Consider the following 24,484-nt stretch of genomic DNA (forward strand, 5'->3'; position numbering starts at 1 on the left):
ATTAAAAAAATTTCCCTAGATTTCACTGTGGCTTAGAAGGAAGCAATTCTTCTTCTATGAGGATTTCTAAACCTCTTTTATAAATCCAAAGAGGCTTGGGTTTCTTTTGATCTATGAGACCAATCCAAGGTCCATTATCTGGGTCAGACACTCTTTGAGGAGGTGGAGGAGGCTTGCATCACCTTTGTTTCCAAGTATCTTCTTCTTCATTATCTTTATCTTCATCCCCATCACTAGTGTCTCCAGAGTGCTTACAGCAATCACATTCAGGATCACACATATTAGGATCAACATCCCATATGAAATGACCATTAATACGATCAGTATAAATAGGAGATCCATTTGGAAGGATTACATGTATAGGAATCTGTTCTTCTGTGAAGGATGGAGAAATCATCAGTGACTGGAAAATTGGAGGTGTTGAGCTGCTTGTAGCTTCACCAGGATTTTTGAAGATGGTCTTGACAGATCCATCTATAGATCTTTTGAAACTTGTTTCATGAGACTGAATAGGTTTGCTTGCCTTATGTATCTTCTCATGGTTAGTAACCTATTCTAACGGAATCAGCTCTGTCAGTTCTTCTCGAGATATGATCTTCCCAGGGATTTGAATGATCGAATGAGTATCTTCTGGGTCTTTTTGCAACAACAAACAAGGCATTTTTGTGACTGTTTGGAAGTTATGGAAGATCAACAAAATGATCTTAAAGCTTGTAGATTATCTTATGATAAAGAGTCGCTTAGTATGCCTCAGGAAATTGATCAGTTCCTGTTAATTGTATCTGCACTATGAGTCTTTTGGACAGAGTCTTGTCCTTCAGATTGACATTATAATTCGAGAAGATAGTCAGAAGCACAATTTCTGCATGGAGTGTTGTGAGGACAATGCCAATAACATCATGTTCATAGTGGAGGTAGCTAGAATCCAGCAAGGCAACACGAGCAGTAACTAGAAAACCTTTACTTCCATGGAGTGAAAAGATTAGTCAGATTGCACCAAAGTGGAGTGATGTATATCCTTTTTGTTTCTAGTGGTTGATAAGCTCTGTAGAAATCTCCAGATCTACATATTGCTCTTGGAAAGTAGCTTGAAGTGCACACTGGTCCATCTTAAAGGACTGGACATAGTCTTTCATAGTCATTTTCCTAATGGAGATCAACCTAGAAATACTTTTAATTATAGATCTTTGTCGCTTAAAGATGCTGTAGGGACCGAGCAAAGGTGGTACCATTTCCAGTATATTAGCATCTTCAGAGACATGAGAGTATTCTATAAGATTTTCTATTTTGTAAGGGATGTGTTTAGGGATTAAAAGGGAAAACTGAAGCATAATTATAGGTTAGCTAGCATCAGTGTTTGGGTTTTCCATGATTAGAATTTTGTTTCTTTCCTACTCAGCTTCATATAATTTTATAACCATTCTCAATTTCCTTGTATGGAAAGAAGTCCTAGACAAGCTCATTTATGTTGCACCGGCACTTCAAAAAACCTAAAGTACTGTGTGCAACACCCCGACACTCCCTGACACTAACACGCTCTGCATCTTTAATATTTGAAATTTTATTACATATCATGAAAAAATTGATCGATGTTTTACCAATCTGATATAATAAAATTTAAAAAAGAATACCAAATAAATCTTATTGGATTGTATAAGGGGGCGTTTGGTTGAGGAGAAATTTTATGAATGATAGGGAAATGTTATAGATAGGAAAATGGTTGGAAAGTGAGATAGGTAGGAAAATGTAAAAAAAAGTTGTTTGGTTGGAAAAAATTTACCAGGGAAATTAAGTAACTTTTATGAAATCTATGTTTGGTTGTAGATAAAATATAGATGGGAAAATAAGTTGGTTTTACGAAAATAACCCTGGAGTTGTCAAACCAAGAAAACTTTTTATTGTTTATTTTAAGAAATTAAAGGATTGCTTGCTTAAATCAAAAGAGGCAGTTGGTTATTAATTCACGTTATTTGGAATTAAATATCTCTTTCATTTCAAGTAACTGGCAAAACTTAAGAAGGAAATTCACACAAATTTTGCGAACTGCAATTCTCAGGCTGCGAAAGCACAAACATATATTTTCCTTGGTCTTTAAATGTCACGTGCACAAACTGCAATTCTCATGCTGCTAGCTCTAAGTTGCATTGACGAATAATGCAAAAGGATAGCTCACAAATTAGCCATTAATCTTCCCATTTCAGTCCAAAGAAGAAAGCATGACCCCGTGCAGCTGCCAGCCTTCTTTAACATGTAAATTAGATTGATTTGCGCGTTGGCCTCCTTTCTGAAGACAGGGCAGTTACTTAGTGGCAAGAGTAGAAGATTGATTGCTGGAGAGTATCCTGTATATCCCTCTAATAGTAGCTGGGGTTGTTCTGCAACAGCCACCTACAAGGGAAGCCCCTAACTCACACCATTTATTTACATACGAGACAAAATCTTCATCTGTAACACCAATATTTTGCTGCAACAATAACAACCTATTATTACTATTACATAATTCAAGAAATATCCCAAAAATCTCTAACAAATTATCTCCATTTTATATTTTGTCACTCACAAATATAAGGACATTAGGTATGAAGTACTTATAGCTTTAACAAACCATCAAGTCCATAAACTCGTAAAACCAGCTTTAACAAATTATCTCCATTTTATTCCTTTCTTTTATTTAACAGCATATGAAATGATAGTACAACCAGATGAAATCAACTTACCACCCACTCCTTTACGTCAGCATCATAAGTTTCCCCACTGTTTGGATATATAACAATTGGTTTTGTAGTCACCTGAAGAAATTACATATCAATCAAGGATAAGTGTTCCACAAAGATAATTCTCATAACTATAATAATTTATTAACAGTGACCTATTTTCTAACAAGAAAGTAACACATAAAAACAAGGAAAAAAGGACATTATCCATGTCAAAAGACAAATAGTTGCACACAAATGTGAAAACTGTACCAGGGTATAGGTTAAGTACTTTAGTCAAAGAAGTATCCATTCATATAGGTCGTCTTTATAAATATATGCTAAAGGCTATTTAAGATATTATACAACTCACAAACCTATACAGATTAACATCCACTTGTATTTATTATCCACCCAAATAGTATGTGACTTAACAAAAATAAATAAAAATAAAAACAGCTTGGCAACATAGATACCTACACTTTTAGAAATGAAACTGCATTAATTAATAAAGACCCAAGAGAATAGGAGAGGATGATTGAACAAAATATTATGATAAATGAAGTTCAACAATTAACATGACATCCTACTCAGTTAGAAAAGAGAGAACCTGAGGTTCTACCTTCTTAAGCAATACTATCAGACCATGTATAAATCTAGGTGGGGTACAGTTTGATTCCAACAGCAACAACTTTGTTGCATGATTCAGCAATGGAGCCACATTCCAGTAAAGAATCACCACTTACAACATTAATTCCATCCTTAGAGTTAAAAGAAAACCATGCTGGAATCTTTATGTCCCCTTCTTCCAGAAGCTCTGCATAAGCCTGCTTAGTCCATAAGTATAGTTAGGGAGATTCAGGAAACAAGTCAAGACCAAAATAAATATTGTAAGTGGAGACTTACAAATTTTAAATGTCCAAGCTTACTTTCCGTTTAGATAATTGATTGTTGTATACTTGTTCTGGAAGTTCAATTGATTATATATGTCTCAGTGATTTATTCATTATATGAAATTACCTGACTAGCGATTTTACCCTTTCACAAAGGCAATGGAAACTCCATAACAGAAATTTAATGCTTTATCAGTCTCTTGAGGTTTAGACAAGAAATGGCAGATTTTAGGCCAAATTAAGTTGGGAAGACTATTATAGAAACTGAAAAACTCTATGGAGTGAGAAAGATCGGAATAAAGCCTTGATAATAAGATTACAAAAAAGACAGTGTTAATATCAGGAGCAGTTTTTTGCCTTTACCATATCCGGACACATCATATGACAGCCTTGCTAGGTCTTCTGGCTGCAGTTCAAACTACATATTAGGCAAGGTGTGCTAGGAACTGGGATAAAGAATTAGGAAATAACAGTGAAGAACCAGAATTTTACTGCTGTGACCTCTTCCCCAGGATCTATAACAGGAAATGAAAGGTAGAGATTGATGACAAACTATAATGGTGTCTACCTCTTTCTCTCCCAATTCCAGGGATTAGAAAACTATAATGGTGTCAAAGGTTTAGATAATTCATGGTAACATGGGGATTCATCTTTTGGTTTTTATTGATCTTCTCTGACTTCTAGAAGAAAAAAAATCTAAAAAGACAGCTAAAAATAAACATAGGAAGTAGATTTTAGCATTTGAATGCACAAAGCTTTTAGGATACCTGAGCTTCAAGCTTATTTGGCACTGTCTCAAAAGCAAGTAGGTCAGCACCTGAACCTGCTAAAATTTGAACTCTTCTCCGATGAAAATTTTTATAAGAGTTTCCAACGTCATAGCATCACCATAATCCCCACTGTTAGGAACAAAATATCAAAAAACATGACAATCAAAAAAATGTGATTGCTATTAGTGCCGAGAATAGCAGCAAAAGTTTATCAAACCTCAAACTTTCAAAAATGTTAACAATTATATACAGAGAAATCTCAAAATTGTACACACATGCAAGATGACTAAGAAATTCATTTCACACAACCTTCTGAATTTTCTATCCTAAGAACCAGAAAGATTTTTGCCAAAATAACAAATTCCAAGCTAAAAAAGCCACCTTGGAAACATAACATATCTTGAATATCATTTTGATTGTTAATCAACAAATGGGCTCCACAAGTAAACAAAAACCACAGCTGATGCTAAATACTAGATATTGGTCATTTCACCTGTACTCTGATCCGTCAGCCAAATAAGCTCCATAGCTCCCCACTGATGCTGCAATTAGTATAGTGCGTTGTTTGGGGATTCTACCATCAGCCCCACCACCCGAAGAGAATGCACTTCCCGACTTTCTTGCTTTCTCCTTACCTTACCTCCCACAGACCCAAATAACCAATGAAAATAAACACCCATATGACCGATAGTAGAAGAAAACATATATCCAAAAAAGGTACATATCACGAATTTATAATAATGTAACGAAAAAAGAGAGGAGAAATGACATTGCACAGCAACCCAACCCACCCTACATAAAAGCAAATCCAGAAAAAAGGTGTTGTACCTTCTCACAAAGTGAAACAGAGCGACACATAAATGATCACTTTCGTGCGAACTCAAGTAAACAACTCTGCGACAAATAGATTAGGTATGATATTTTCACTTTCGCGCGCTAACAGGAGGGTACGCTCGTCATCTGCATCTTGCCCATTGTGATGATTTAAATAGGTAACTGGCAATACCACATCGCAAATGGGCAAATTTCACCAGGTTTTTGGATCAGATACACATGCAACTTGTTAAGGTGGGGAACTGATTTGGGTGGGTATATCTTCAAAACGCTTCAACCAAACACGGGCACAAACTAATCCCACTTCTCAAATGTCTATGCATCTCCTCAGAATCCGTCAACCAAACGCCCCCTAAGAGATTTTCAATTTGAAAATATATTAGTAAATATTCACATCTTATGTTTCTTTGCAAAAATTGATTGTTATTATAAGTTTAGTTTCATTTTTTATTAAATTATTGAATATTAAATATAATATATACTACATAAATTAAAAATATCATTTAATACCAAAACATGTCTTAACGTGTCGAAATCTAATTTTTTTAGAATTAACGTATCGGAATATATCTTGTCGTGTCATATCCCATGTCCCATATCGGATATGTTCCATATCGGTATCACTTCAGCATAGAAGCTCATCACCTATATTAATATGCATTTAAACTATGGAAATAGAGAAAATAATTACTATGAGAGGGGATGTATAAAAAAAAAATTACTAAGAGAGGGGACTCGACAATTGTTCAAATAGGATTAATTCTCTGATCAACGGAATGGCAAATTATTATTATTATTTTAAAAAGGCGGAGTATATATAATAACCTACTTTGCGCTATAAAGAGTTGGCACAGATTCGGGGAGAAGTTCCAGAAGACTGGCATGTGATGCAGACAATTAAAAACAAGCAGACAAGAAAATAATTTTTAAAATGTTCTACGTTGGTAATTGCTCTATATATAAGGACATCGTTTTGAGTGTCCATACAAAGAACTTTTGCATTCCATAGCTTTACCGTCTTCTTCTCTTTGTCCAAAAACTATCTCGCAGGAAAATTTTCCCATGGCCGCTGCAGATACCAAAATTCTTTTCATCGGAGGCACCGGTTATATTGGAAAGTTCATCGTGGAAGCAAGCGTCAAGGCTGCCCACCCGACTTACCTCCTCGTTCGAGAGTCTTCTCTTTTCAACCCAGCAAAAGCACCCATCATTCAAAAATTCAAGAGCCTGGGCGTCAAACTAGTTTTGGTACGTTAAACCTTATGCTTAGGGAACAATATTTATGAATCTATTTAATGGTAGTGTTTGACGATGTTCATCTTATATATATATATATATATATATATATATATATATATATATATATATATATATATCTATATATATATACAGGGAGATATTAATGATCATGAGAGTTTGGTTAAGGCAATAAAGCAGGTGGATGTGGTTATCTCTGCTGTGAGTTACATGCACTTACCTGTTCAATTTAAGATCATTTCTGCTATTAAAGAAGCAGGAAACGTTAAGGTACATTCAAAGTTACTACTGTTGAAGCGTAAATGAAGCTAAATTCAATGATTGAATATTTCATGATAGTGTCCGCTGATTATAATTAATTTGAAGAAATTATAACTTATTTTGAGCTTGTTTTGATAACTATTTTGTTTACAGAGGTTCTTTCCTTCGGAGTTTGGAAATGACGTGGATCTCATGCTCATGGAGTAGATGGAGCAACCGATTTGTTTGATGCTAAGACTCAAATTCGCCGAACCATTGAGGCAGAAGGAATTCCTTATACCTATGTGGTGGCCAATTTCTTTGTTGGACACTTTCTACCCAATTGGTCAGATCTTAGAGCCATAGTTGCCCCGTTAGATATAGCAATTGTCCTTGGTGATGGAAACCCCGAAGGTAAAAAATATAGTTTTGCACCAAACATTATAAATTTACATATCACACATCTTCCTAATAACATTCCATTTATCAACAGCTGTTTTTAACAAGGAAGAGGATGTTGCTACTTATACCATCAAAGCAGTTGATGATCCAAGAACCTTGAACAAAATTCTCTACGTTAGACCGCCCGCAAATACCTTATCATTTAATGACCTCGTATCTCTATGGGACAAGAAGATTGGTAAGACTCTTGAAAGAGTCTACATTTCAGAGGAGCAAGTTTTGAAGATAATTCAAGGTTAAGGAGGGATAATTATTGTAAATATTCAAGTTTTAAATTTTATCCTGTTAGTTATTAATAATTTAATATGAATGTTTCTTTCAGTTTCACAAATTAAGTTTTTGCGGAACTTGAAATTCTGAGCTTAGGACTTTTAAATATTTGGCTATGCTGATAGTTGATAGTTGATTCCTGTTCTTGCAGAGTCCTCATTTCCCATGAATATGGGCTTGTCAATTTGTCACGCTGCCTATGTGAAGGGAGATCACACTAACTATGAAATTGAGCCCTCATTTGGAGTAGAAGCTTCGAAACTCTATCCCGACGTCAAATACACCACTGTGGATGAGTTCATCAAGAAAAATGCTGCTTGCACACCATTTTACTTACACCAGTTTATATCCATTAAAGATATACAACGCTTTGATTAAAAATGTGATTTTTGATTAATAAACTAGTAAAGGATTACTAGGTTGTTAAAAAACAAATATGAATTTACACAAAAAATTGTATTATCATTAACTAGTATAAAAATGATACTCACAAATATCATTAATCAGTTCGGGAAATAACCTTTTTATAAATATATAAAGATAAGGCCGTGTACAAAAATTTTATTCATTTCTACTTTTGCTACTGGGGGTTGAACGAGGAGCGGTATTTTTTTTTTTTTTTTTTTGATAACATGGAGCGGTATTTTTTTATTGTAAAACTTCAAATGAAGCCCCATTTATGTGTGTGACCCAGAAATATTTTTTTGTGCGCTAGAAGACTGACCGCTTGGAGCTTAACAGCTTTGCAGCCCATCATGTTCCTTGAGCGTTTAACATGAGCCTTTTTATTTGTAATGTATAACAGTCGATTTGATAAAGAAATAAAATTGTATTTTAACTAAGGCTTTAATGTTTCTATAATAAATATAGATAAGTTATCTACATTTTCTTATAAAACTACGTCATTTGGGTTGAAAAAAAAATAAAAAATTATAATGAAACAGACTATTATAACCTTGAAATAAATTATAATTACAAAATTTCAGCATATTAAAAAAAAATTATAATTACAAAAATATCTTGATTTTCGCCTCAAAACGATATTGTTTTGTGCTACTTATCTACATTGACTGTAAAAAAAATAAATCCTTTAAGTAAAAATTATAACTTTTGAGCTAGTAGTAAGCTTCATTCTTTAAAAAAGATGTTACTCGATGTGGTGTGATGCAAGATGCAAGTGAAATGATATTTTATAAATGACAACATGCATGTATAAAAGTGTCCTATTTTAATAATTTGAATTTTCAATATTCTTTGAAAAAAAAAATGTAAACCTACACCGGGAAAAAAAACTAACTTTAGGCGGTATATATGTGCACTTAATAAGATAAACCTAAGCGTTTCAATAACTCGGGTATAAGTGTATTATGTTATTTATAATTAATTAGAATTTTTATTTATGTATTTCTCAATACCAAGATAACAATTTACTGTCTCGATAATTAATTATCGTAAATATTAAATAAATAAAATGAATCATTCCAGCCATTCATAAATCTCTATCAATATTTTATAAAGTAATTTGACTTTGCAACTTTATCATGATAACAAAATTGGCAAAAAAAATTAATTTATTGTAATTTAAATAAAAAAATATAAATTTATTGTTATTTTCAAAATATTTACGCGTGTATTACAGTGTGTCTCACCCTGATTCAGCGTCACAAGTCGCACCAAAAGGAGACGTCGCTGCTTGGGGGTTACGCCCAATTTAGATGTGACCACTCACACCTAAAAATCACTGCACCGGTCACCCCTTATTTAGTCGTGACACTGCACAAGTACACAGGAATCAAACTCAACAGCTATAATTTGGTGTTGTAGGTATATGAGGTCCCATTCATTTCTAAAGCTATCAAACTCAACAGCTACAATTTGATTTTTTGAGGTGTTGAATGTTGTTTCATCATTAAAAAGTCCGAGGAATCCACTATTTGCATTGTTTGGGAAATCAAAATCAAGTGATGCAAGAAAGAAGGTGATCTCATAATTAGTTACAAGGTAAAACTCATCCCCATAATATAGTGAACCAAAAGGGTTCACGCACAAAAAAAAAACAAATGAGAACTCAATGGTAAATTCTGCTATTCTTCCTCTGCTTTTATTAGAAAAATGAACTGCTCCAAAGAATCCAGTTAGCCCAACATTGCTTTTGTCAGAGATGAATTGCTGGTGGGAAAGTGACTGTTGGGTATTGTAAAAGCCCACATTGGAGGGTAGAGTGATAGGAGAGGGTTTTTTTTGAGGAACAAATAGTCTATTGTGATTGTGATGGTTAACACCATAAGCTTCTTGGTTCAACCTCAGCCTCTCCACTTCCTTTATAGCTGCATGTAGCAGATCCCGAGTAGCCCTCGCTGAGCACAACTTGCAAACACTGTTGGGGCTACCTTTGCTCGAGCCTTTGCTGCAAGCCTGCAACCACAAACCCAGTTGAGAAAAACAACTTCAAATAACATATTATTCCACTTAACAAGCTTCAAGAACAAAAAAAAGCACTTGAGTAAATATTCATTTTCGTTTTCAACTAACTAGGTCACGCTTTTTACAGGCGTAAGTGGTGTTTAAGTTACGCCTTCTTCAAGCGTGAGTGGTCACGCTTTGTTTAGGCGTGTCCTTGCGAGGTATCACGTCTGTGCTCGGCGTGAGTGGTCATGCCCAATCTATGCGTCAATCATACAATACACGTGTAAATAATTTCAAAACAACAATAAATTCATAATTTTTTATCTAAATTACAATTAATTAAATTTTTTGCCTATCAAAGTTGCATGAATCGAAGATATATGAAAATCAAAATAAGACGGATTCTTCAATAGGCTGATTCTATTTATTTAATATTTATTATATTTAATTATGGAGACAATAAATTACATCATTGGCAAATATATAAGGAAAACTTCAAAAAACCCCTACAAGTTTCCTCAAAATCACTTAACCCCTCCCCAAAATTTTTAATCATTTATCCCCTACTTAAAATTTCTTTATCAATTACCCCCTAATTTGATTTTCCATCCAAAACTTTGTTAACAAGAGTTAAATTTTTTAAAAGATACCAAAATTACCCTTAATAGAAAAAAGGAAAACATAATTTCCTCACAAACGCAGTTTTAGACAAACTCACGTAAGCAAGACATTAATGTAAATCAACGATTGAATCCTCCATCTACTCTCAACGACACAAAAAACAACGAAATAGCACTTTCGGCTTGTTTGTTTGGTAATATCACATGATTAAGGGAAAAACAAGGCATATATGAAGCACAGAACGTAAAGTTTTTCAGTTGCTGGGCAAGCAAAATAAAATGCGGCTCTGAATAAATTTATAAATTCAGATTTGTTGGTCATATAATAGCAAAAAAGATTATAACAAAAAAGGAAAGATCTAAACATGTTGAGATGATGCCTCTTTAATCATTTTATTTGAACAACGGCACCAACAATTGTGAGTGGGTGTTTAATGGCAATGAGATTTGCAGGAAACAATTTTAATAATTACTATTTTTCTAAAACTGCGTTTGTCAGGAAATTATATTTTTCTTTTTTCTATTGAGGGTAATTTTAGTATTTTTTAAAAAATTTAACTCTGTTAACAAAATTTTGGATGAAAAATCAAATTAGGGGGGTAAGTGATAAAGAAATTTTAAGTAAGGGGATAAATGATTAAAAATTTCGGGGAGGAGGTTAAGTGATTTTGATGAAACTTGTAGAGGGTTTTTGAAGTTTTCCCAATATATAAATCAAATTCTAGTTAATACAAATATTAAGAAATGTATAAATTAAATCCTAATTAATTACAAATTAAGAAATATAGAGACATGAATTTCTTAAGCCATTCATAAATTTATATTAATATTTTACAAAATAATTTGACTTTCATGTGAAATTCATGCGACTTTATCTTAATATTATCCTTAAATACATTCACAAATCTTTATTAATGTTTTATAATCATTAAGTATGAAAAAAGTAAATTATAATCTCATTATTGAAAAATTTACAAATTCAATCTTAATTACAAATCAAATCCTAATGAAGATTGAACATTACCCATGCATCACATGTAAGGGTGTAAGATGATTGAATACTATAGTTAAAAAAAGCCAAGTTGATAAAAAATATTCTGGACCTTACTTATTAGTTTGACATAAGCTAAATTAAAGTCTGACTAGACTTTTACTAAAAAATTAAAAGATTTGATATAAGGGCGTTAACCAATTTAAGTCTACTAAACCTTCAACACTTATCATAAATTATAAAAATAAAATAAAATAAATAATTTTATTAATTAAATTATTTAAATATATATTTTTGTTTAATTTAATTAAAAATATAATATGATAAAGATCGTTTGTAGGTAGGGTTGACAAAACGGGCCAACCTGACTCAACCCAACTCGCGTTCAACCCGAAAAAAACAAACCGGGTTAGGGTTGGCTTGAAAAATAAAGGAGTCAGAAAACTCAACCCAACCCAACTCGAGCCAGGTTAAGGTTGGCTCGCGGGTTGGCTCGAAAAAATGAAAAATAAAATAAAATTCCATTGATGTTTTTTGCATTTGGACTTGGACTTATTGGCAGTTGGCACCACATTCACATTGTCACACGTACTATAAAAAAAGGTCCTTAATGCACGATTTTGGACTTATTGGCAGCTGCAGGGTATTTTCGTTTGAGTTTCCACTTTACCTTCATTAATTTTTATACTTTTTTATTTTTAAAAAAAATAACCCGCGAGCTAATCCGTTTGACCCTTGGGTTGGCTCGATTTTTTTCGAGCTGAAACGAGTCGGGTTGACTCGAGTTACTAACTCATTTTTCCTAACCCAACCTGACTCATTAGTTACAAGGCAACCCGACGGGTTAGCTCCTTTTTTGTCAAGCCTATTTGTAGGCTTGTAAAGTAGAACTTGTAAAATTAAGTCTTGTTTATTTTTTAAAAGAGATTAATTAGTGCCGAAGCAGTAACATATTGGCGAAAAAGAAAGAAAGAATGAACACAAGAATTGCGAGAAAAAAAATATTATTTCTCTTTTCTGAATTTTATTAACCAAAAACAACCAAATAACAATAGGTTCTCCAAGTCTTAAATAGGCAAAACAAAATAAAAATAAAATCAAATAGAATCAAAAGGAATCATGCACAACCAAAGGAGATAATGCACAATCAACACACACTCAAACATAACCAACGAAATAAAGAAAAGGTAAATAACTAACAATTATTTTAAAGCCCTAAATTATGGAAAGCCCAAAACTGTTGAGGCTTATGGTAAAGCAACGAGTCTTGCTCAGAAGCCTATTTCAAGAAATTTGAGCCCAATCCAAGTCATTCGGCTCGGTACATAATCCCCCCTTAGGAAAAGAAGATTTGCCCATGAATCTGCTTCGTCTTTATTAATATCAACTTCTTCACGTGGTAGTCCAGGTGCCAACTCTTCTGGTACAATATCACCAAATTTCCTAATTAAAGGTAGAACTTGTGGATGCAATTCTTTGATATGCTTGGTATGTTCAACTATATTTGGACTAAAATGCTTCGAAACTGTTATAAAAAAAATGCTTCGAAACTAAAAATGATGTGACTTCTAAAGGAGTGAGTGGACAAAACCCATAGATTATCCTAAAAGGACTATTGCCTGTAGTTTGGTTCAGTGATCGCATCTGTGATCCATAATAGAAAATTCTTGCCTGAGGCAACATCAAGTCCAATTGCCCCTAACGATCTCCAATTAAACTTCTACCTAAAGCTAAATATTTATCCCCATGGCACATGAGGTTGTTATGTCTGTTGTGCCCAAGTTTATAATTTTGCTTGAAAATTAAAGAATTATTGAATAGAGGATTGTCAAAGATTGTAAGAGATATTAGAATTTCTAATAATTGACTTTACACTGAAATCACTATAAAGGATTTCTCCCACCTCTGAATTATCATCGTCTTGCTCCCTATCATACTTATCATAGATATGAAACTCATCATGAACCGGAGCATCCATTATTTGATTATCATCATCTTTATCTTCATCGGATTCATCATAGACAGGGACCTCATCATAGAGTGGATGCTCATAGATTTGCTCTTTTTTGGATTCATAATACACAGGGACCTCATCATAAATTAGAGCTTCAATAAACATCATAATCTGCTGATTTGGCCAATTTGTAGCGAAATGTTCAATCTACTAAAACTTAAAACACCTATGTGCAGCAACACCTATCTTTTTTGCTCCACCGCTAGTTGATCCTTCTTTGCTTGCTAGTTTAGGGTTAAAAAAAGTCTTCCCCGCACCAGTGTTAGTTGCTAAGCCAAATAACTCCTCGTTATCAGAAAATCTAGGTTGGAATTTTAAGTACCTTCATTTCTCTTACATTGTCCTTCTACCTTCAAAGTCAGTCGATATACATCTTCATATGACCAATATTGCTGCTGGTATACAACATTTGAGATACTATAATATCACAGTGCATCTGCAGATTATCAAATTCAGCAGTATATTGTTCAATTGACAGGTCTCGCTGCTTGAGATTATGATACTCAATAAACGCATCTTGCCGGTAGCAAATAGGTAAGAATTTTTAGATCATCATTTTTCTTTTTATATGGTGTTGTGGTGGTGGTTATGGCATGATGTCAGCGGTGGCGTGGTAATGATAGTGGTGGTGGTGGTGGTGACGACAATGGCTGCGGCGATGATGATTGCATGGGGGTGGTGATGGCAGCGGTGGTAGTGATAGTGATGGTAGAGGTGGTGACGGCAGTGGCTGCGGTGATTATGGTGGTAATGGTAGCAATGATGGTGGTGACGGTGATGCCAATGGCTATGGCGATGGTGGTGGTGGTTGGTGACTGTGGTGGTGATGATGAGGGTGGCGGTGGTGATGGTGGTGGTGGCGTAGAGGTGGTGGTGATGGTGATTGTGGCAACATGGTGGTGACGACGATGGTATATCTATCAACTCCATACTTTTTTCCATATAATGTAACTAGCTCCGAAATAGAATTTTTTGTGTTCTTTCATTTCTATATTCATGGCTTCCTTCCACTTTGGATCTTCCAAGGCATCATGCACATAACTACGAATACAAACACTAGATAATTGGTTAAGAGTTAGTATATATAATTCAAATAGTCTATGGGTGGACATATAATTACCAATTAGGTATTTAGTTTTGACATTGGGATCTGGTTCATACATCTGTTTTGGTATACCTTTAGTGATTCTTTGTGACCTTCTAACAACAACATTGGGAGAATGAGAAAGAATGTCAAGGTTTGAAAGAACTAAGATAGGTTCAGCACTTACCATATTTCTGTTTTCAGTCTGATAGGCAGGAACATCCAATGGTGACTCCTCGACTATGTGTATTAAAAGTGGTGGCTCATCAACTGAAGAAGTGTCTTGTGCAGGCTGATCAAGATGTGCATTAGATTCTGCAGGGGCTAATTCGGATTCATTAAAAGGCATAACATGTTTGCAAGTCCATAAATCTTCTTCTCCAGTATAAATAGGACCTCTCTCCTTCTAAGAAGAAGAAGTAGAAGCTCCCCCTGAAAAATAAACTTCAGATTCATATAAAGAGGCCTCTAAAGTAACATGCATCTTGTGAGGAAGTGGATAAAAGCATCTATATCCTTTCTGTAGGTCAAAGTAACCAACAAATATACATTTTTTGGCACAACGATCCAATTTGGTTCGCAAAACTCTGAGCACATGGATATACACAGTACAACCAAAAACTCTAGGTTCAAGGTTAGGAATGTGGGGAAAGGAAAAAAGGATTCTAATTTCTGTTAGGGAGTCATGAAGTTGAGAACGATGGAATGGGTTCTATTGAGAAAATAGGCAGCAGAGGTAACAGCCTCACCCCAATAATGTTTAGGCACATTCATGTCAAACAAAGAAGCACGAACCACTTCTAACAAATGACGGTTTTTACGCTCAGTTAAACCATTCTATTGTGGGGTTTAAGGGCAAGATATATAATGTCGAATCCAAGATCTGTGAGAAACTGAGTAAAATAGCAATCCATATGTTCCATGCCATTATTAATCTGAAAAATTTGAACTAGAGAATAGAATTGAGTTTGAACCATACTGTGAAATTTTTTAAATGCAGAAAAAAATTCCCTTTGTGGCGTAACAAGGAGATCCAAGTCATATGAGTACATTCGTCAATAAAGGTTACAAAGTAATATGCTTTGGAAAATGAGGGGACTTTAGCAGGGCCCTAAACATCAGAATGTATAACTTGAAAAGGAATGGAGCTTTTATTAAGACTCGGAAAAAATAGAATTCGATGGCTTTTAGCCATGTCACAAATATTACATTGAAACTCAGTTTTATTAAAAACAGAAAATGAATGAGGAAATAACTTCCTAAGATAGCCAAAAGAGGCATGGTCGAGCCTCCTATGCCATAGCTAGATAGATGCTCGAGTCTGATCTTCAGTAGTAGCAGAGCAAGTGCGAGTCAGGGAAGATCCAGTGCTATCGAAAAGCCCCAAAAAGTAGATTTTTCCATGTTTAACTCCATACACAAGGGTCCTCCAAGTGGGGATGTCCTAAAAAACGCAAAATGATGGCCAAAAAGTTACTATATAGTGAAGGGTAGAGGTAAGTTGGCTTACTGATAACAAATTAAATTCAACAGATGGAACAATGAGGACATAATCAAGGGATAAATGTTCTGAAAGATTAATGGAACCTTCACTAGTAATAGGGGAATTTCTACCATTGGTAGTAGAGACAACAAACTGAGAGGATGAACCAACATTTGACAAAGAAGTAGTATTTCGAATCATATAGTCTGAAGCCCCTATATCAATAACCAGGAATTATTCGAAGATAGTGCAAAGAAAATCGTAGGCTTACCCAGAATACCTGCAGAAACAGTGTTGGAAGTAGGAGGAAGAGGCTCCCCGTCGGAAGTAGTAGTCAGTGCTTTGCCTGGTAGTTTTTTTCAAGGGCGTTTATTGAAATCCCACCATTCATGATAGCTAATGAGTTCGTAACACTTCTGTTTGGAGTACCCATTCTCACCATAATACGAGCAAGTCCGTAAAGAGGGATTGTCCTTGCGAAGCTTCAAAGATTGAGGAGCGGAATCAGAATGTGAAGGATGAGTCAACAAAGCAATGGTGTCAAATGGTTTTGGTGCATTCATGGTCAGACGTTGCTGGAACTCGCGACGAACATATGCATAGGAAGTCTCGAGGTCCAATTTGAGATCTTTTCTGAGAATATCCCCCTGAACTAAGTCAAACTCAGGATCTAAGCCACACAGAAATATATGGACATGAAGACGGGCCATGGCTAAAAGCATATGAATGACACCATCTACCGTGTCAACCTGAGCAGTCACGTGGTGATCAATTTCCTGAAAAATAGACAAGAGTTCATTGTAATAGATGGAGAGAGGGCGACCATGTTGTTTGGTGATGAAAAATTGTTGGTTTAGTTCGAACACGAAGGTCTCGTCGGAGCCATTGTAAAAGGTTTTGGATGCTGCATCCTATATCTCCTTCACTGTTTTGAGCCAGATAAATAGCTGCATCAGGGAAAAACTCATTGAGTTAATGAGCCAACTTTTAACACGCATGTTGTCAGTGATCCAACCATCATAGGTATGATCATTTGCCTTTGGTTTAAAGGAGGTACCAATGATAAAGCCACCTTTATTTCGAGCCCCAATCTACATGTCCATGAGTTGGGACCAAAGGGGATAATTTGTATCATTAAGAACAATGGTGATAAGAAGAGAAGAATTATCAGGTTGAAGGATGATCTGTAGGGAGGGAGGATTTGGTGGAGGGTGAGAAAGGGAGTTGGAGTTTTCATCAGAGTTCATTTTGAGTGATAAAGGAAATTATGGATTTGGATATGTTGGGTAAAAAATATTCAAAGTGGGTATAAGGGTAAAAAAAAGAGATGAGGTAGAATTACGGGCATAAACGAACAAAAAAGAGTGGGACTATGAAAAATTGTAGCCCCTTCCCTGGAACAGAACACGGCTCTGATGCCACGCAAAAATACAAATACTGGAAGGAATATATTTTTTGTATTCATTCTTCCTCATGTGAGGTCTTTTTTTATATACAAAGAAATTATTCTCTCATATATACATCAGTAACAAATAGATACAAGAATAAGAAAATGCTAAACTACTTCTCCTATTTTCTGATTATAGTTGTCATTCCTATCTTTTAAAACAAAACAGTTTAAATTCAAACTTGGGTTTTAACAAAATCAATTCATTTCCAATGATAAGTAAGATTATCCCATCTCATTATTTTAAAAATGTTTTATATTAAAATTACATCCAACCTTCCAAATTGTTCAATGATGTCTTAACAAATATGTGACAATGATGTAAAAACCAAACCTAGGTTTATGCTCAAAGCTCAAAATGCATTAATCCAAAGCAAACCTATGCAAAGATATAAATTTTCTCATATGGTTGGATAATTAGTTTACTTCAAAGAGCTCAAAAAGTCAGTTTTAAAGAGTGAGTTGCATCCTTTTTCTCCTTGGAGCACCTTTTTTAACTTCAAAAGTCACCGAGAGAATAAATAAATGGTTAGGGCTTTAAAGTTTCATTAGGGCTTCAATAGAATGTTTGGCATTCAATGGAATAGAAATCAAATGAAAAAGAAAAAGAAAAAACAAGAAGAAAATATGTAAAAGGGATAGAAATTAGAAGGTTGCTTTTTATTGAGGAAAGCAATGGGATTAGGGTTATTGGTTTTAAAAAAGTATAGATTATTATTTTACTCCTTTTTATTTAGGTTTTAGTGTTTCTCATATTGTGGAAGATAAATTTATCTCCTATACACATATAAAAGTATGATGAGTTTATATTTTTTATTTCTCTCTCTTCTGTCCATATGGGACCTATACATTTGTATGTGTATAAGAGATAAATTTATTTTCACACAATATAAGAAGGGGTTTGCATTTGTCATTTAATATAACACAACAAACTTTCCTACACACACAACATTTTGTGGGGCCTACACTTTTTGAAGAAAAAAGAAAAAAAGAAAAAGAAATTACGACACGCAAAACAAATCTCAATAACATTACACAATCATTTTTCTTACACCATAACTCTTATAAAACCCATATAAGAAATATTAAACCCTTCTATTTTTTAGTATTATGCAAACGGTTCGTTTTGATGGCATTCCAAAAAAGGGTTAGACGGCTACGCAAGAAAAGAGGATCAGAGATCGAGCAACGCGGCTCTCTCTGAAGCCATATCTGCTTTTGCTCTTCCGGTTGCTAAAAGAAGAAGCAATTAAGAGCAAGAGAACCACAAGAGTGTAGTTCCAATTATGAAACAGCGTTGGCATTGCTCACAAGTCAGAAGAATCAGAACAAGCACTGGCGGAGCCGGCTCCAATTTGTGTACTGGTCAAAAAAATATATGTAAATTTATTTTTCTTAATTTTAGTCAATTCATATCATAATATATTTAAATTATATTAAATACAGAGTACTTGATCAGACAGTGCTAAAAAGAGTTATAATTTTATTAAATATTTTTTAATTTTACTAAAAATATTTTTTTTATATAAGTAGAAATTAAACACATAATTAATAACCTAATACAACTTATTTAAATTTCTCACCAAAAATATTTGAAGTTTTAGATAGGGCTAAGTTACAAATTATAGTCCGGACCAAATTATAATTAATTATATAATTATATATAATAAGTACAAATTGTCACATCCAAATCATATGCGGCTCCGCCATTGAACAAGAACAACTTTCAGTGTTTGAAATAAATGATTATGGTTGGGGTGTTGAATTAGATTAGGACTATGGGTTGCATTTTCATGAGTGAGTCAGAGCATGTAAAGTCAAAACAATTATTTGCCTTGGGGTGGCGCCATCGGACTAACACCCCAATCACACAATTATTGAATATAACAACCCTAGATTGGTCAAAAAACCGTGTATGTGGACATAGGCATTTGAATAACCCATGTACAAGTCACAAACATCACGCATGGGTCCAATGTAAAGTAGGGGTCAAGATTTAAACCAAATCAGAGAAGGGATCAATGAAGGTAATGTACATGGACCATGCATTCCTCATATCGCAATCCATCATTCCAGAATTACCCATCTACTTCAATTTTTAAGGGATGTATTGTATTAGAATTTTAAAAAATTATTTTAAAATAAAAAATTTATAAATTTTAAAAGACTATATGAAATTATAGTGACTTTAAAAACTTTTTTTTACGGTCAAGATTTTATAAGACAAGATTTTAAAGAATTTTAATAGAATTTGAAAGGATAATATGGATTTATAAGATTTTAAAAAATTATATGAATTTTTAACAAATATTCAAAATTACAATAGTCAATAAAAAAAATAACAAACAAATGCAATGATATTAATGAGAAAAGTAAAGTCTAATATAATTTTATCAATCAGTAATTTAATGTAACTTGATGTTTTACTAAGCAATAGCTCTCCACATATCTATATTAGCCCTCCATGCATTAGCATTCTCTCGTTCCTGCTCTTGGGTTTGGCAAATGGGATAAAAATTATCTTCTTCATTTGATATCAGAGCTATGCATATATGATTATAAGACCCACAATTTTTTTATTTATTAAAATAATTCGAAATTTGCATGTAGAACCTAAAGTTCATGATAAATTTTCGTTTGAAATTTTATGCAATTGATCTTGGAAACTTGGGGATTTTTGTTGTCTGTGATACGAGTTTTCTAACTATATATCATATACATGTATTCATTGAATATTCTAAGAAAATTTCGAATCTGAATTTCTGAATTTTATTACATGAAAAAATTTCTCAAATTATTTTCAATTGAAACCTTAAATTACTTTATGGCTTTTGAAAAACAAGTTTGTAGATTGACACAAAACTTGTTTAAAACCATTTCTTATAGCAAAGGAAATTCGTTCATGAATATTTTATTATGAAACATACCGTTTATATTATGAAAGTTTACATCTTTCTTTAAATGGAAAAGTGTTTATCCTTTTAAATGACACAACTTATATCCTTTCACTCTCTCAAAGAGGTTGGACCCACACCTTTATTTTTTTTGTCAACTCTCTTTCCTCCTTTATCTATCTCTTTCTCTCTCTTAAAATGACACAACTTTGCATCCTTTAAAATGACACACTTTACCCTTCTTTAAATCAATCTTATTTTATTGATGTAAAATGAAAATTGGTTTGGCTATTTTTGTTCGCCAGTTGTTTTTACACTGTTTTATGTTGTTTTTAATACAAAAATCATCCCTTTGTGACAAAAAAATTGCTACCCATAGCTTGAAAAGTCATTTTTTAAACTTCCAAAAGCTCTCAAAAATCGCTAAAAAATATGTTGTTTTTGATATGGATTAGATTAGAATCTTGTCGGTTATTATTTCTGAGTTGTTTTGTGATGAAAATTGCTCAAAAATCGACTATTTTTGAGTTTTAACGAAGCTCACATGGCGGAACCAATTTCAAGAGAGTCGACCTGCCAACAGAAGAAGAAGACACTGCAATACAACAATCTCAAGAAATTCCGGAGGTTAGGGTGAGATTGTGAGAGACATTCTATTTATATTTCTCACAAAAAGGTCTCAAGAAATTCACTCCAAAAGAAAATTTACAAAAATTGTCAGGTTTTTGAATACCACGAGATTATTTTTTCTTTTATTTAGAATCCTGATTGAATAGCACCGGATTTTGATGGACTTAAAAATAATTTTTTAAAATCTTAATCGAATACCAATAATTTTTTTTTTAAAATGAATCCATTAAAATCTCAATCCAATAAACCCTTAAGTTTATTTTTTGGGTTCGCTTTTTCTACAGTGAATGTAGATAACTTATCTACAGTAAGCCCAAAACGACATCGTTTTGAGACGGAAATCAAGATATTTTGTAATTATAATTTATTTCAGAGTTATAAGTATCTTTTTCATTATAATTTTTTAGTTTTACAACCCAAAACAACGTCATTTTAGAAACTAATGTAGATAACTTATTTACATTCACAGACATTAAAAGCCTTATTTTTTACCCAATATTCAGTATGCGTTTGGGTTCGGTATTCAGTTAAATACAAATTCAAGGTTAGAAATTAAAAATGCATTAACAGAATCAACTGAGCTAGCACATGAATTTCTCTATATAAGAACTTCAGCTCCATTTCGTTGTCCACAGAGAGCACTGTTGCATTTCATGTTTCTCTGTCAAAAACTATCTTGCCGGATAAATATTCCAATGGCCGCAGCATTTTCCAAGATTCTTATCATCGGAGGGACTGGTTACATTGGAAAGTTCATTGTGGAAGCGAGTGTCATGGCTGGCCACCCCACTTACCTCCTTGTCCGAGAGTCACCCATTTCCAACCCAGTAAAAGCAACCATGATCGAAAAATTCAAGAGCCTGGGCGTCAAACTAGTTTTGGTACGTTAAACCTTATGCTTAGGGAACAATGTTTAGGAATCTATTTATTGGTAGTGTTTGATGATGTTCATCTTATATATATATATACAGGGAGATATAAATGATCATGAGAGTTTGGTTAAGGCAATAAAGCAGGTGGATGTGGTTATCTCTGCTGTGAGTTACATGCACTTACCTGTTCAATTTAAGATCATTTCTGCTATTAAAGAAGCGGGAAACGTTAAGGTACATTCAAAGTTACTATTGTTGAAGCGTAAATGAAGCTTAACTCGATGATTGAATATTTCGTGACAGTGTCCGCTGATTATAATTTGAAGAAAATATAACTTTTTTTGAGCTTGTTTTGACAGCTGTTTGTTTGCAGAGGTTCTTTCCTTCGGAGTTTGGAAATGATGTGGATCGGGCTCATGGAATGGATGAAGCAACCAATATATTTGCTACTAAGGCCCAAATTCGACGAACCATCGAGGCAGAAGGAATTCCTTATACCTATGTGGTGGCCAATTTCTTTATTGGACACTTTCTACCCAATTGGTCAGATCTTAGAGCCATAGTTGCTCCATTAGATATAGCAATTGTCCTTGGGGATGGAAATCCCAAAGGTAAAAATATAGTTTTGCACCAAACATTATAAATTTACATATCACACATTTCCTAATAACATTGGCTTTATTAACAGCTGTTTTTAACAAGGAAGAGGATGTTGCTACTTATACTATCAAAGCAGTTGATGATCCAAGAACTTTGAACAAAATTCTCTACATTAGACCGCCCGCAAATACCTTGTCATTTAATGACCTCGTATCTCTATGGGACAAGAAGATTGGTAAAACTCTTGAAAGAGTCTATATTCCAGAGGAGCAAGTTTTGAAGATAATTCAAGGTTAGAGAGTGATAATTATTGTAAATATTCAAGATGAAAATTTTGTCTTGTTAGTTATTAACAATGTAATACGAATGTTTCTTTTAGTTTCATTATCGGGGAATTTGAAATTCTGGGCATAAGACTTCTAAATATATGGCTATGCTAACAGTTGCAAATTGTTTCCTGTTCTTGCAGAATCCTCATTTCCCGTGAATATGAGCTTGTCAATTTGTCACAGTGCCTATGTGAAGGGAGATCACACTAACTATGAAATTGAGCCCTCATCTGGAGTAGAAGCTTCAGAGCTCTATCCTGACGTCCAATACACCACTGTGGAAGAGTTCATTAAGAAAAATGATGCTTGCACACCATTTTACTTACACCAGTTTATATCAGTTAAAGATGCAAAACATTTTGATTAAAAATGTGTAGTTCGATTAATATACTATTAATGGATTACTAGGTTGTTAAAAAAATAATATGAATTAGTACAAAATTAATGGAATACTAGTTTATTTTATCTTGAGTTACAAGAGCCATATATAAAAGTGAAATTTCTGGCTTACACCATTTTTTCATCAACGTTAGAAATTGATGAACTCACACAGCCACCTATTATTAACTTTTGCATGATTAACAGCTGTTTTCAACAAGGAAGAGGATATTGGCACTTACACCATCAAAGCTGTTAATGATCCAAGAACCTTGAATAAAATTTTCTCTACATCAGGCCTCCAGCCAACACCTTGTTTTTTAATGACCTAGTTTCTCTTTGGGAGAAGAAGATTGGTAAGATTCTTGAAAGAGTCCATGTTACAGAAGATCAAGTCTTGAAACAAATTCAAGGTTAGTTAGTGACAAGTCTTCAAAAGATTTAGAAATTGTTCTATCAATTATCAGTAAGTTCGGATGAAGGCTTCTGTTACAAATTAGGATTTCTGAATATATGATTGTTTTGACAGTTGGGAGTTGTTTATTGTTCATGCAGAGTCCCCGGTGCCCATCATTGTGGTCCTGTCCTGTCAATTAGTCACTCTGTCTATGTAAAGAGAGATCAAGCTAACTTCGAAATTGAGTCCTCATTTGGAGTAAAAATGCAAGACACACGACATGTTATCCATAGCTCATGATTTCAAGAAATGTGACATGTATTAAGGATTAAGATTTGAATGTGTTATTACAAGAGAAATAAATTTCCTACCCACACAAAAAAACAATGGGTTTTATCTTTATTTTTTCTCTCTTCTCTTACTTGTGAGTTTCATTTGTAATTTTATTTCTACTGTATGAAATAACTTTTTTCCTACAACATAAGAAAATTATTTCCCTATAACTAATTTCATTTTAATTGTTTTATTTTATATTAGGTTGATTTAATACTGATTTATTTGTATTTAACTACCTTTGTTTCAGGAAAATGAATTCTTTAATATTGTTTAATGTTGATTGTATCTATGTAGCACCGATACTGACACGGGACACGTGACACGATACGACACGACACGCTGACACGTTAATTCTTAAAAATGTTAGATTTCGACACGTTAGGATACGTTTTGATATTAAATAATATTTTTAATTTATGTAGTATATATTATATTTAATATTCAATAATTTAACAAAAAAATGAAACTAAACTTATAATGTTCATCAATTTTGCAAAAAACATAAGATATCCCAAATATTTATATTAAACTCAATAAAATGGTCATCGTAATCCAACGAATCTAATAGTTGGAACTAAAAACTC

General features: G+C 33.7%; 1 protein-coding gene and 1 pseudogene across 1 annotated transcript; both read left to right on the top strand.

Annotated features, from left to right (window-relative positions):
• Nucleotides 1–6,252: 6,252 nt before the first annotated feature.
• LOC133298560 (phenylcoumaran benzylic ether reductase Pyrc5-like) lies at nucleotides 6,253–7,797 on the top strand (annotated as a pseudogene).
• A 13,883-nt stretch (nucleotides 7,798–21,680) lies between these two features.
• On the top strand, nucleotides 21,681–23,518 carry LOC133298043 (phenylcoumaran benzylic ether reductase POP1-like). The gene is made up of 6 exons (XM_061497288.1): nucleotides 21,681–21,869; nucleotides 21,960–22,094; nucleotides 22,234–22,471; nucleotides 22,549–22,752; nucleotides 22,930–23,129; nucleotides 23,375–23,518. Exons 1-6 carry the CDS (start codon nucleotides 21,684–21,686, stop codon nucleotides 23,441–23,443), a joined length of 1,032 nt encoding a protein of 343 aa, XP_061353272.1. The 5' UTR covers nucleotides 21,681–21,683; the 3' UTR covers nucleotides 23,444–23,518.
• The last annotated feature ends 966 nt before the right edge of the window (nucleotides 23,519–24,484 follow it).

This window comes from Gastrolobium bilobum, unplaced genomic scaffold, assembly GCF_033153095.1.
Source record: "Gastrolobium bilobum isolate Gb01-03AN ecotype WA unplaced genomic scaffold, APGP_CSIRO_Gbil_v1 utg3870, whole genome shotgun sequence".
NCBI classification, from domain to species: domain Eukaryota; kingdom Viridiplantae; phylum Streptophyta; class Magnoliopsida; order Fabales; family Fabaceae; genus Gastrolobium; species Gastrolobium bilobum.

Coding starts and splice junctions, on each gene's coding strand:
- LOC133298043 (XM_061497288.1), top strand. CDS start 21,684: ATGGCCGCAGCATTTTCCAAGATTCTTATCATCGGAGGGACTGGTTAC. Junction 22,095..22,233: donor AAGAAGCGGGAAACGTTAAG/GTACATTCAAAG, acceptor GTTTGTTTGCAG/AGGTTCTTTCCTTCGGAGTT. Junction 22,472..22,548: donor TGGGGATGGAAATCCCAAAG/GTAAAAATATAG, acceptor CTTTATTAACAG/CTGTTTTTAACAAGGAAGAG.